General features: G+C 40.3%; 1 protein-coding gene across 1 annotated transcript; it reads right to left on the bottom strand.

Annotated features, from left to right (window-relative positions):
* Window positions 1–9,926: 9,926 nt before the first annotated feature.
* Window positions 9,927–13,794, bottom strand: LOC141283769 (uncharacterized). The gene is made up of 5 exons (XM_073817084.1): window positions 12,799–13,794; window positions 11,584–12,656; window positions 11,385–11,462; window positions 11,212–11,286; window positions 9,927–11,121 (listed from the first exon to the last, which is right to left on the bottom strand). The coding sequence occupies exons 1-5, from the start codon at window positions 13,305–13,307 to the stop codon at window positions 10,793–10,795; spliced, it is 2,064 nt and encodes a 687-aa protein (XP_073673185.1). The 5' UTR covers window positions 13,308–13,794; the 3' UTR covers window positions 9,927–10,792.
* Window positions 13,795–14,595: the final 801 nt, after the last annotated feature.

Genomic DNA, 14,595 nt, shown 5'->3' with positions numbered 1-14,595 from the left:
CTATACATAGTTACACCTCTTGTAATAAATGACCAATATTATTGTTGTTTATGTAGCAATTAAAGGGCTTCCATATTTCTTCATATACATCCATTTTATTATTAATAAAATATGTTACTTTTTCCATGGCCATACATGTGCCATGGCATTAATCCAAGTTCCAATAGATGGTGGATCAGGCCTTTTCCAGCTAAGAGCTATCATTCTTTTAGCTTGTAATATAGCATAATCTATGAATTTGCGCTGATGAAGATTTAGTTTAAGGTTCTTTGGATATAAATGTAGCAAAATCATTTTTGCATCTAGGGGAATATTCAAGGATACAATTCTTTTTGTAATATTAATCACTTCCACCCAAAAGTCTCTAATAATGTTGCATTCCCAAACACAATGTACAAATGAACCCTGAGCCTCTCTGCATTTAAAGCATGTATCAGGAATATTTTTATTAAACCTATTTAGTTTGACAGGAGTTATGTAAGTCTGCATCAACCAGTTATATTGAAGTAGTTTTAAGCTAACGCTCCCTAACTGTTTCTGAGAATTTTTACAGACTTGTCTCCATTCATCCTCAGATATATCCTCATTCAATCCTATCTTCCATAATTCAAGTTTCGGTGTTGTTGATTCAGTAGACCCTGATACAAGCCAGTTGTAAAAAACTGATATTAATCCTTTATTATTGCTTTTCTTAGTAATTAATTCCTCCAAAGACGAAAGTACTGGCAAGTTTAATGATTGGTTCTGCCTAGAAAGAACAAAACTCCTTATCTGTAAGTATTTAAAGAAATGTTTTCTTGGAATATTATACTTAGTAGATATCTGCTCAAACGACATCAACGTTCCCTCCTCAAAAAGATCACTAATTTTGCTTAATCCCTTTTCAACCCACAACCGGAATCCTGAGTCATTCGTGCCTGGTTTGAATAATGTGTTGCCCCAAATGGGACTATACTGGGATAAAGAGTCAGCTATTTTCATGTACTCTCTAACTTCATACCATACTCCAATCATATTACGAACTATGGGGTGCGTGGTGACTGTTTTCAGTTGTTTAAACTTATCTGAATATATATACAAGTTTAAAGGTAACGCCAAACCACATGACTCCATATCCACCCAGGATGGTTTATTTCCAGAGGAAAAATAAAACATTATTGTTCTTAATTGTGCAGCTAAATAGTACCAGTACAGGTTGGGGCATTTTAACCCTCCAGTGTCAAATGGAAGATAAAGAAGAGAAAGACGAACTCGAGGGCATTTCTTGTTCCAAATAAATTTCCTGAATAATGAATTAATCTTTGAGAACACTCCAGCTGGTGGCGCCAAGGGGATATTTTGGAATAAATACATGAATTTAGGCAAAATATTCATCTTCAATATATTTATCCTTCCTATCAATGAAATTGGTAAAGATAACCATCTCTCCAATTCTTTAGATATTGATTCCATTATAACATTATAATTTGTAGAAATTATATTTTCTAATTGGGGAACAATTTTGATACCCAAATATGTAAAACTGGATGATAATTTCAAGGTAAATAAATGTGATGTATTTGGACAACTATCCTTATTAAGCAGCAATAACGATGACTTTGATGTGTTTACTTTATATCCCGATATACTTCCGAATTGAGTGATCAGGTCTAAAAGTGCTGGAAGAGAGGCGTTTAATTGTTTTAGGAATAACACCACATCATCAGCGAATAAAGCTATTTTATGTTCCTTGCCACCCATTTTAATCCCTTGTATGTGGTTGTTAGCTCTTACGGCTATTGCTAGCGGTTCTATAGCCAAAATGAATAAAAGTGGGGACAATGGTGAGCCTTGAGGGCAACCTCTTGTAATATTAAATGTCTCAGAAATCATCTCATTGGTTAAAACTTCAGCCACTGGGTTGGAATGTAATAATTTGATCCAATGTAAAAAGGAGTTTCCAAATCCGAATTTTATGAGAACGTCAAAGAGATAAGCCCATTCGATCCTATCGAAAGCTTTCTCCGCGTCGAGCGAGAGAAGAGCAGTATCCTTTTCCTCTTTTTGGCTATGCAAAATATTTAAAACACGTCTTACGTTATGAAATCCCTGTCTATTTTTAATGAACCCATTCTGATCATCACCCACAATGCCCGGAAGTACAGTCTCTAGCCTTTTTGCCAAGATTTTGCATATTATTTTGGTATCTGTGTTTATCAGACTAATAGGTCGCATATTTCCGCATTTTGTATTCGGTTTTCCTGGTTTTGGTAAAAGAATGATCAAAGCCTCTCTCATAGAATTAGGAAGACATACACTATTATAACATTCTATATACATATCATAGAGTGGCTTAACCATTTTATCACTGAAATATTTATATAGGTCGATGGGCAGGCCATCAGGTCCTGCTGTTTTACCACCTTTTAATGCCTTTATAGCCTCCATAATCTCAACTGTCGTAATCTCACCATCTAATTTAATTTTAAATTCCTCAGATATTTTAGGAATGTTGAGATTATCAAAAAACGCGGAGTGGACATCTGTCGTGGCCTTACATTCAGAGCAATATAGTTTTTCGTAGAAGTTTTTAAACGCTTTATTAATTTCCAACGGGTCTACAGTCATATTTCCATTTTCATCTTCAATACTAGTAATTGCTCTTTCTAATTCCTGTTGTTTTAAACGCCAAGCTAGAAGTCTGCCTGGTTTTTCTCCCTGATCGTAAAATTGCTGCTTTAATCTTAATAAATTGGCCGCTGCTTTTTCATGTGTTTTTTCATTATATTGGGTTCTTAACAATAGCAATTCTTTTAAAACATTATCAGTATTTTGGCCTGCTTGTAAACTTTTTTCCTCGAGTAAGCGAATTTTTGTTTCAAGTGTTTTATATTTCTCCTGTTTCTCTTTTGTCTTCCTACTCGTATAACTTATAATTTGTCCTCGTATAAAGGCCTTAAAGGCTTCCCATCTGGTTATAGCTGATGTTTGGGTAGTGTTATGTTCAAAATAGTAATCAATTTGTTCCCCTAAGAACTCAAGAAATCTTTTGTCTTTCATCCAGTGTATTTGAAATCTCCATTTAGTACGATTATGAGAAAACTTTGGTTCAACGTATGTCAAAGATACAAGAGCATGGTCTGAAATAAGAATACTAGTATATTGACAATTCCTGATACATGAAATTAGTTCAGCTGAAATCAGAAAGTAATCTATTCTTGAGTATCCTTTAGAAGTACTGGACCAACATGAATATTCCCTTTTTATTGGGTTTTGAGCCCTCCATATATCCACCAAGTTAAGTTCCTTTATAAAATATTGTAAAGCTTTTCTAGACCTTACATGGGTGTTATCAATACCAGATGACCGGTCCTTACTGGGCTGCAAAACACAATTGAAATCACCTGCCATAATGTGTTTTCCGGGCATTGTGGAGATTCTCAAAAATAAATCATTATAAAAATCTGCATTATCATCATTAGGTCCATATACATTAATCAGATTGATCCGAGTTGATAGAATATTTCCCTGTACAATCAAAAATCTACCTTTGGGGTCTTTAGTTATTTTATCAATGCGCAAAGGGATAGACTTATGTATCATAGTTATAACTCCTCTGGAATTCGAATAATAAGCTGAAGACAATACCTGACCTGGCCATCTACGCTTAATTTTGATTATCTCATGATCTAACATGTGTGTTTCCTGCAGGAACACAATTTTGGCTCTTATCTGTTTTATTCTATCCATTACTTGTTTTATTTTAGTTAGTTTACGAAGGCCTCTACAATTCCAAGATACACATTCAACCAAAACGTCTGTCATTTTTATAGCAGGGTTCCTACAGGTTTCTTCAAGTTAAATTCAAGTCTTTTTAAGACCTTTTTAAGACCATTTATATAAAAAATTAATACCTACTTCACCTTCCTACCAGCAAAGAAAAACAAAATCCTTGAACTTGTGTTCATTTATTTTTCAAATGTGGAATGGGTAAAAGATAAGCCAAGCAGGTGTGAAAAATAAAAACATTTCACTAGGCCACAAGAAAGTTTGCCGAACAATGTTGTTTTTTAACATTAGCTAGCTACTTATTCCATTCTGGGAATATGGGGAACTGAGAGACCCCTGAACAATAAACATCGAAAATCAGAACTCAACAATAAATTAAATTAAGAAACAGAGTCAACTCCTTAGCTCTTCACTCAGGGCAGCAATCTCTTTATCAAGGACAGCCAGTTCCGTCAACTTCTCCTTATGGCCTCTCCGCAGGAGGTTGGACCTGGAGATCAGGTCAGCCATCTTGCTTCCTGCCTTCCTTTCAGCCTCCTCAGCCAGCCTGTCCGCATCCCTAGCCAGACCCTCACACACCTCTTGTATGCGTCTCCTCTTCACCTTTAGCTCCTGAAGACAGTCCTCTGCCTCTTTCCTCTTAAGAGCCTGGGATTTTGCCTCCCTTTTCTTTCTCTCTGTCTCAAGATGGGCACGATATCTGGTCCTAGCTCTTGCTACACTCTCGAGTAGCGCTTTACTGAGTGGAACCTAGGTATAGGATTGGGAAAAGAGAACCAGAGTCAGTGACAAACTCAAGAAGCCAACTATGTTGATTCTGTCAACTTAAGTCAAAAGCATTTTACTAGTCCAGGCAGGGGTCATTCTTACCTGGGTAACACCTCCGTGTTGTGTGATATAGTCACACACCAGCCTCCGTGTGACCACAGTGTCCTCTTGAATATTGTCTGACTCCACCTCTTTGTTGATAGAGAATCCACGTTCGACTGTAGCTTGGCCGTGGGAAAGGATGAGCAGCTTCTTGCAGAAGCCCCACAGCTCTGGATAAGGTTCCATGGCACTCCTCAGGAAGATGTCCAGCCTCTTCTGCATGGGAGAAAAGGAGAGGAAGTCCTCACTCCGGCTCTCCAAGGATAGGAAACTGTCGAAGTGCTGCAGTATGACATCCCCTATGACAAAACAGATGAGAAAATATGCGGGAAAAAAATAATAATTAGGCTATAAGGCATTATCAGCCAATCAGGTTTAGGATAAATTCATGTGTAGCCTATGATTTGCCTTTATTCCTACCCGCAGAAGTATCAGTTAGCTGTTTGTCCTGGAGAAACCTCTGAACCAGCCCTTTCATGTGCTTCCTACATCTTTCTGGGTCTCTGTACATTACTGATGGATCCAGGCACACCATCTGCCTAACAGTCAGATACTTGAGGGGGCTCTTATCCTGCACTTTCCTAATGATGCTACACAGTCCCTGTATGCACTCTCTCCTGAACTCTAGCACCCTGAGCTCTGCACCTTTGATGCTCTAGAGAGAGGTAGCCATGGATATAGAACATGTCTTCAATGACCTGGTTCAGCCTAACCATTTGTAAAATGACCTTTTTAAACCATCACACTACCTTAAGGACTGACTCTGCACCTAGACCAATGCTGATGTCTTGTGGGCTGAGCCAGATGGTCTTGTCTGTGACATCCAATTTGGTCAGCTGCAGGGCAGTGATATCATGGAGGACTTCTCTCTTTATGAAGCGTCTGAGTAGACTCTGTCAAAAGACAAACACAAAAATGTCCGGTGCGGCACATTAATCACCGACATCAAATTGTCTGATTTTGATGCACAATGTATCCACTATTTTTTACACATACTAACCACAAACTCACTATTAGACACTTATTTATACAGTTTATCAGCAAAGAAAAATGATTTGGGGGTGAGTTGTACTTTAAGTAAATTATTACCATCATCAACTCAGTCAGGTCCTTCGGAAGGAATGGAAGCACAGGCTCATCTGTCTGATATTTTTTCAGGAAGGGAGTGAAGGTCCTGGCGAGTGCCGTGTAGAACTGCAATTTGGCCAAGATGAGTGGATCCTTCATGGCTGCTGCAACTGTGTCATAAGACGCTGACAGAGAGAGGCAGACAGAGAGGCAGGACATTTCAACTTAGCCATATATTACAAAAACTATGACAAAGCCACACCAGCACCAGGGTTAGGACACAGTCACAGACCTATTCATTGCATTTAAGAACGGCCTACCTGTTCCAGGGTTCGAGAGTTTCTTTGATTTCATGGCTTCCATGTACAAGAGCAGTGATGGCCAGACTTCCAGGGCTCTCTCCACAACTGGAAGGTTTTCCACCCAACGATGGGCACAGAAAGAAAGGGGGAACACAGTAGACTTGGTTACTGTGATGTAATCCTCTCTCCTGGCGGGCACATTGAGGAACAATGTGTGCATTGCTTTCAGCAACTTGTCCAGCTGCCATGCAGTGAACCCACACTTGAATGCGTTGTGTAGCGTGTGTAGGCCACAGCTCCCCACACAAATGAGCTGAGCATCTGAAGATTTCATTGCAAAACTTAATATTAGAAACCAAATTCATATTTTGTATCACATGGAGATTTTGTACTGCATATGTTGCACTCATGCATCAATTTTTGCTCTGTAGCACTATGAGACTGTTTGTACAATGTAAAGTGCACTACAAATAAAATGCATTATTATAATTATTAATAGATCACATTCACACTCACCCACAAACAGTAATAGCATTCTAAACTGCTCACCTCCATACTGCTCAGCGTGATCTTTCTGGAAAAGGTCGAAGAGTTTCCAATTCACACTGGGCCCATCCATTGAGATGGACACCAAGTCCCTGAGGTTCAGTCTGTCCATACATTCCTGAAAAAAGGGTTGCATTTGATTACTCAAATAAGAGGACTGGATGAGCATATATTGTTAAGGGAAATAACTAATTGGTCATGTAATATTGCAGTTACAGAAGAGTACATGCACACAAGTTGAGTCTATCAATATAAATTGATGAGCTTTTAAAGTAAAAAATGATTATCCTTACTTTGAGATGCGACAGCAGGTCTTGTGCAGTGGAATGTCCCATAAACTGAGAGCCTAGATATCTGGACTGAACCTGTCCCTCGTTCCAGAAGCGGACGTGCACATCCAGCTGTTTGTTTTTCGTAGTCTCGTTGAGACTTTCATCAAACATCAGAACGAACGGCGATTTGTTGACTTTGGACACCAGTTCTTCTTTGATGTGAATAGCTAAACCAAACTTGGCTATGTAAGCTGTTTTGTCGGGACCGCAAGTAAACGTTTTAGCGATGTCGGAGTCAGGGAACATGCACTTGAAAAGCTCTGAGATACCCTCATTTCCATTGTAGGACTGGTGTTTAGCGATTGTGTTAAGAGTCCACAACACCTCGGCTTTCATTGTTGGTGTGGACCCAAAAACTGTGCGCAGATCCACTCTAGTTGCGGTCATAGCTGGAGGGTCTGCAGCGCTAGCAACAAGCTGGCTAACATTAGCTCCAGCTGCCGCTTCAGGCACATTAGCAGCTAGCTGGCTAACATTAGTTGGTTGAAACACGCAGGCGATGGAAGGAGTTTGTTTTTGTCCACTGAGAGCGTTCATGTGCTTGGACGACTTGGCATGAGACTCTAATGCCTTCATTCCCATTGTACCTAGCTGAATCCTTTTTTTGCATATGGTGCAAAAAGCCTCAAAAACGTTGTTGTCCACTGGTTTTAACCAATGACGAAAAGAGTTTTTATCCAGCCACGCTTCATTAAATTTACATTTCCCCATAACCTCAGAATGAAATTGGTAACTAACTAACGTAAAAACAAACGTTAAAAATATAACGGCGTCAGTCAACCTGTCCTGTGGAATGCTGAGATTTTCCTTGATTTTTCGCGCTTCTCCTTTGCTTGTTGCTTGAGGTCTGTGTTGTGTTGTAGTCTATGGTTGTGATGCTGTAGCGCGTGATCTTCATTTACTAAAGGCATTAACGTTACGTGTTCGCAGTATTTTGTACTGTGACCCGGGGCTGCATTGCGTTCTCAATTATTGGTTCCGCCACTCTTTATTTATACTACGTCATTTAATCAAAATAATCGTGGTTGACAAATGAAACTTTTGAGGAAAATTACAACACGGAGAAGTTACATACAGCACAATTTTTAAGACCCAGACATCAAAATTCAAGACTTTTTAAAGTCTTTTTAAGGTATTATTTCCAAATTAATAAATTCAATGCTTTTAAGGCTTTTTAAGACCCCGCGGGAACCCTGTATAGTGTCATATTTAACATAAAGAGAGGTAAATTGTCTTAGTGCAAGAATAACAATAAAAACCTATAAAGGGTACCATTTGAAATAAAACCCAAAACGAAAAGGAAGAGAGCAACCCACCCAGAACCCAGGCCTGACTCACTAGAACATACAGGCTCCCCCAAACCCCTAAATAACTTCCCTCCATTATCCGGAATAGGTCCACACTATGCTGAGGAACTATTCTCCTGTAACGTTAAACCAAAACTCAGCTCAATTACTTGTCTACGTAGAAAAAATAATCCAGATAAGATGTTTTATCTATCAACTGAAAGTAAAATATACGTGTCATACTACATGCACGTACTTTTCAGCACTCACCTAAGAAGCACCTAATTACACTTTAAGAAGAAGAAAGAGAAAACTAAATAAAATATATCTTTAAACAGGACTTTTTAAAACTTTATATTAGTATTTTAAGAGAATCAAGTTTGTAAGTAGTCCGATGTCACGTTTCCAACAAATTCAGGCCCTTCATACCTCTCATTTTCCAGCAGCCACATCTGACGAGATTTTAAGTTCAATAAAAGTTCTCATCAAGTCACACTTAATTTAGTCATCCTCAGTCACTGGCTCCAGTTTCTTGATGTAATTATTCACGTCCGTTGGTGTATTGAAGACGACAGTGCGGTCACCGTTGGTCAACAGGAGCCGTGCGGGGTATATCACCCGGTGCTTATCCAGACCGAGTTCCCGTAACCGCTTCCTCACGCCGTCGTAACTCCTCTGTCGCTTATACACCTCCGTTGGCAGGTCAGGAAGAAATCTTATTTTGTTGTTTTGGTACATCACCTCTTTCTGTATCCGCGCTGCTTTCAAGATATTTTCTCTGTCCTTGTAGTTTAAGCACTTGATGATGATAGTTCTCGGATACGTGGTGGAACTTTGGCTCGCTGTTACCCGGTGCGCTCTCTCCAAAACCGGCGGCGTTATCTTCAGAGCATCCGCTATCCATTTTTCCATAAAGGAACAGGTATCATTGCCTTCCACTTTCTCGGGTATGCCCAGTACACGCAAGTTATTACGTCTACTCCTCCCTTCTAAGTCTTCGACTTTGTTATTGAGGTTTTTTGTCTTGTTCTCAAGTTTTTCGATAGTTTCTTTCAGGGTTTGTATCTCGTCTTCTGCCGTCGATATTCGCATTTCGGCCTCTATGATACGCCCACTACAATCTTTCACGTCCGTTTGGACAATTCTTATTTCCGTCAGTACACCGTCTATTTTTGTGTTAAAGTCTTGTTTGAATGAGGTTATGGCAAGCATGAGGTCCTTTGTTGATGGATTTTCCATGTTTATGACTTGTTCAGCGTCCGCAGACACGTCAGCGTGTGCCTGCTCCGGTGAGCATGGCTCCCCATCAGCTAGCTCCTGACCTAACGTTACATCCTCGAAGCTCTCCATCGTTTTCTTCTCCTTAGCCGCTTTTTTTGGCATGTTTGAGGTGGTTTACTCTTATGCTTACAATTTTGTCTCTTTATATGACCTCTCTCTGGAATATTATGCAGGATTTATTGAAAAGCAATTAAGCACGAGGAGAACGCGTCTGCTCACCTTGCCGCCATAACCGGAAGTCCTCAAGTGTGATATATTTTAGTTGCATTTCTACTTTATTAATTTTATTTGCTTATTTTTGTAAATGTGTGTTTATTGGCCAGTTTAGCTCAGACAAAATTAAGCAGAAATAAATGTTATTTATTAATGTCAGGTTTTAATCTACAAACATCAAATTAACAAAAGATTTAAAAGTAAAAAAAAAACATTTTAATTTATATGACATAAAAATAATATTGACATGAGTTGTGGATTAAAAGGTTTCTAATCAGTTATTATTATAGTTACAGAGTTATATGAAGTAGATGAAACTATAAAACAATAAAAACTATCAATGAAATCTAAATAAATCCAAAGAACATATATAATTATTTACAGAAAACAAAAGGAAAAAAAGACTTATTTTCCTTTCTCTGCAATCCATCTTTGCTTTTCTGCCTCATAAAAAGCAGAATCTTTAAAGTCTTTCCAGGTCAACTCTTTGTCCATACCCTGATCTTTGTAAATAAAAAAGACTTTAGCAGGACAGTATATGTATTTCCCTGATACCCCGGGAAAGCCCGTGTGAACATGTGGACTGTTTGGGCCCTGCTTCAGTTCCATTTTGCAGAATCTGCACAGGCGACCAGTGGGTTGAGGTTGCGTATCAGACCTCTTCCGTTTCTGTTGCCCTTTCTCCTCAACTCGTTTTTTTGTGGCTTCCAGTTCCCTCTGAAAAAACTCTGTCTCCATAAAGTCCTGAAAAGGCATTCTTTGGTTTGTTAGACCTTCTGCACTGTAGGTTGTAAAAACCTTTGTTGAACAATAGAAGTATCTAACAGGACCCTGCTGGTAAAAGAAGTGAATGGAGGAGCCATCATTCTCGTACCGAGATTTGGGCTGTCCACAGGCAAGACAGGTCTTTGTTTGTTTCTTTTTCTGTTCGGTGGGTTGTTGCTGTTGCTTTTGCTGCAGCTGCTGTTGCTGTCTCTCCATAATTTCTTCCACAATTTTCTCAACAGCCACGTGAGTCATACGTGTGGTTGGAGGAGGTGCAGGTGTGAGCATGACTGCTGGAGTCACAGTTGCAACTGGAACACTAGTAGTTTCACTACCCTCTGTCAGCAAATACAACAAGTTTTTATGGACTTGTATTTAAGAAAGAACTGGTGTTTAAGAGTTTTGCAAGGTGTTTGACATACTGTGAGATGTGTAATCTTGTGGTTGAATGGAGCATGCTGTTAGGGTCAGTACAGGAACTGTGGACCATTGCTGCATACTCCTGATCCACAAGCTTAAGCATGTCCTTCTTTCCATGGTGTTTCTTTAGTAAAGTGTCAATGGTCTCCTTCATTGGGGCTGTCCACTTTTTGTGATCTAACACAAACACTCTACCACCAGTCTTCACAGGTCCAGTGCGGCTGCTAGCAGGTGAGGCTTTCATGGGCAAAGGTGGTGTGAATGTGGCACCTACAACAATCACATTAACATTTAATCAGTATTTAGCCAAGATGATAAATAGCAGAAACGTTTTTGGTTTGACCATCTGTTACTACTCACCTGTTTCTGAACGAAGATCAGCGTGACCAGGAAAAGATGAGGACAGAGAGGGTACAGGTTGGGGACTGGAGGTCACTACAATAGCAAGTAAACAATTGTAAATGCATTTTTAAGACAAAAATACAAATGAGATACTGGGATGACATGACACTGTGTGTCTAACAAATGTTCACCTGTCTCTGAAGAATGCTCAGCCTTGCATGGAAAAGATGAGGACAGCAAGGGCACAGGCTGGGAACTGGCGGTCACTACTACAACAACAACAACAACAACAACAACAACAACAACAACAACAGAAAATGAAACCCTTTGTAAATATATATATAATGAAGCATATATGTCTTTTCAGTTCCTGTGTCTGTAAAAGTTTACCTGACTCTAGATAAGGACTTGGAGTCACATCAAGAGGAGCAGAAGTGTATTGCGACATGGCAGTGGATGTGTCACTCTGCTCAGCTGGATGTACTTCAGTCATCTTGGTCTTGTGCTTTTCCCAGTCCAGGACAACAGGGCGACATCCAGGTTCAACATACTCCAGCCCAAATCTTTCTGCAGTATCTCTGCTACATACCCAAAGGGCAGGATACTTTGGCACACCTAACAGCCTTTCTGAGACTGTATTCATCTCTGCCATCAGAGCTGGATCAAAGGCTGCTGGAAGCTGAACACCTGGCTGTTTTAGGTCCACCAGACGCTGAAAATTCCAGCGTGCCACTCCGGTCATCCCCTGGGCTTGAAACAGTTCTGAGGAGACACGTGTGCCAGTGACCCACTGAGCCTGGTGGAAGTGGTACCCCTCTTGCTGAGAAGTTCCTCTTATGGGGATCCATACTGGAACTTTGGCCCCCTCACCCTGAACGTGGTTCAGTTGCAGTATTCCACCATGCCTGTACAAGATTTCACCGGCAACCTCTGGATCACTTAGACATCCTCGCAGAATGTGAACCCGCTGTATGCGCCATGTTTTTAGCATGGACGGTTTGTACAGGGGAACACCATCAGGATCTCCTGCCAAATGAAAATGGTGCATAACATCCTCGACCCTCCTCACAAGTTCTTTAGGCTGTGTGATCTTTGTTCTGCAGTGTTCCCGAATGTGCTGCTTTGTGGGGTTGGCAGGCTCAATACCACAAAATGCGTAAGCATCCTTGAGCTTCTGCAGATCTTCCTGATCCACAACACAGAAGGCAGCAGACAAGAACTGGGAGAAGGAGCTGTAAAGGGCATGATGCTCAGAAACACACTCACGGAGGAAGCGCCTCATACAATGGAACAGGTCCAGCTTGATCATGATGTGCTGATTGTAGAAAGATCTGGAAGCACACTTGTTCTCTAAGTTTCCAGAAGTGGCTTCGGCAATAATGTCATCTGTAGTCTGCCACGCTTCCCAGTTCAGGTGCTCTGTTTTGTGAGAGTCTGGCACTCTGAATGGTGCACAGCAATCTCTGGGGAAAAAAACAGAAAAGTATAATGTTAATGTTAAAATCAGTCAATGGATCTGTTCATCAGTCAGGATAATAGTATTAACTGATGTATACATTCTCTATGTGATATGTCTTAGGCAAGGTACAGAATTATCAAGCCTACCTGTCAACCCACTGGTAATGTGCCTTCTCCATTCCTGCCGTCTGGTACCGATTTGCGAGTCCCCTGTACATGGGCTCCAGGGACTTTTCCGTCTCTGACTGTACCATCACCCATGATAAGATCATCCAACTTTCATTCATGATGGCATAGGATGACATTGTGCCAGAAGTAAAAGTAACCTTCCTGGCCACCTTTCGGGTGTGGTCGGAATGAAATGCCTGCCCAAAGGTTCCTTGTAGGAGCTGTATAATAGCTCTCTCTTGGCGCTGATACTCGTGCAGGAGACAGTCAGTGAGATAATGTGCAGACACAGCAATTCCACTCCATCCATTGGGATCAGCATACTCGCCAAAGGGAGCAGGCTGGGTCTCGTTTCTCAGGAATCCTGTGATGCTTCTCTGTCCATACTTTCCAGCCTCAGCATCCAAGATATTCTGACAACTGAGGAGGTAGGCCAAGTGAGCACGTTCATATTTAAGATGCATCATTTCCATCACCTGGTTGGCCATGTCTGTGGGTGATTTACCAGTACGCCGCAGTTCATCCAACAGAGATTTACACACAGCCTTCTTATAAGTGAGAACAGCTGGCAACAGGTTTGTGAAGTGTTTGGGGAGCTTTTCCAGCCACTGTGGGTTGTCTGCATACCATTTTTTTTTACAGACTTTGCAGCACAGACGTGAAGAAAACAGACAGTATTGACCTGTGATGCCTGCAATCACACGAGGTCTACCAACTCCTGCAGATGTCACCTGTGGCTCTGTCTACACCCTTCAAAGCATGGCAGAGTGTAGTTGTTCCTCAGCCTGGCCATCAGGGTATCATTTTCAGGCTTCCAAATAAAAAATGGATGAAGCTGGAAATATTTAGGAGATGGCAGATCGGTGATGGTGTCCATTAGTTCTGGCTGAGGAGGTAAACGCCACAATGACACGGTCTTCATGGGGTTGCTAACAGGAATCGAGCCAGGCCACAAGCCCATGGATTCCAGCTCTGTCTTCATCCAGATCCTCTGCTGCTGGGAACACTTCCATTGGCGGACATCATGGTCATAACCAAGTGGTGGAGGAGGATTTCTGGGATGGGCTGTTGTACCTGGTTGAAATAAAGAAGAATAAGTACAGACTTTATATTAATCAGGCATATGTGTGAAAAATTATTTAGATGCTTACCTTGAGTTGTCTGCTGTAGAGGATCCAGACTGGTCACTGACAAAATGTCAGGAGCAGAAGACGATGGCTCTGCAAATAGAATAATAGATAGACTATTAATATATATATATATATATATATATATATATATATATTAGGGGTGTGCAAAGCAGCCGGTATTTGTATCTGTATTTGTATTTGTTGAGGGGGGAAAAGTATTTGTATTTGTATTTGTATTCGAGTAAAATTCAAAATAAGTGTAAAAATCCTGTTTTTTTTTGTGCGCTTAACTTTTAATTTACGTTATAGTGTAAGTATTTTGTAATTATATCCATTATAATAATTATTGATATGCAATATTGGTTAATGTTTTTGAATATGTAACAAGGAACGTCATTGAAAAAAAATAACATGACAACCATTACCTCATCCATGGTTAAACCAACTAATAAAATACCATTATGAACATTATGAACCCCACCACCACCAGTCCTTGTTGGAGGATGCTGAACAGACAGAATTAAAATAAAAATAAAAATGTTCTTCTTCTGAAAGAACTTCTTTCTTGTGGCGTCTGCCGTTGCTAAGCAACCATGGCCTGATCACTCAATGACGACTCGGAAGTTTCAGCAAAGCATAAATGGAT

The sequence above is a fragment of the Garra rufa genome, chromosome 13 (genome assembly GCF_049309525.1).
Source record: "Garra rufa chromosome 13, GarRuf1.0, whole genome shotgun sequence".
Classification (NCBI taxonomy): Eukaryota; Metazoa; Chordata; class Actinopteri; order Cypriniformes; family Cyprinidae; genus Garra; species Garra rufa.
This window is presented reverse-complemented; position numbering and strand designations above follow the sequence as displayed.

Bases quoted from the DNA above. Each gene is read 5' to 3' on its own strand.
- LOC141283769 (XM_073817084.1), bottom strand. From the start codon at position 13,307: ATGGCCAACCAGGTGATGGAAATGATGCATCTTAAATATGAACGTGCT. The intron at 12,657-12,798 runs GTAGGCTTGATA...TTTTTTCCCCAG, and splicing joins CATTACCAGTGGGTTGACAG to AGATTGCTGTGCACCATTCA. The intron at 11,122-11,211 runs GTGAGTAGTAAC...TGATTGTTGTAG, and splicing joins TGATCTTCGTTCAGAAACAG to GTGCCACATTCACACCACCT.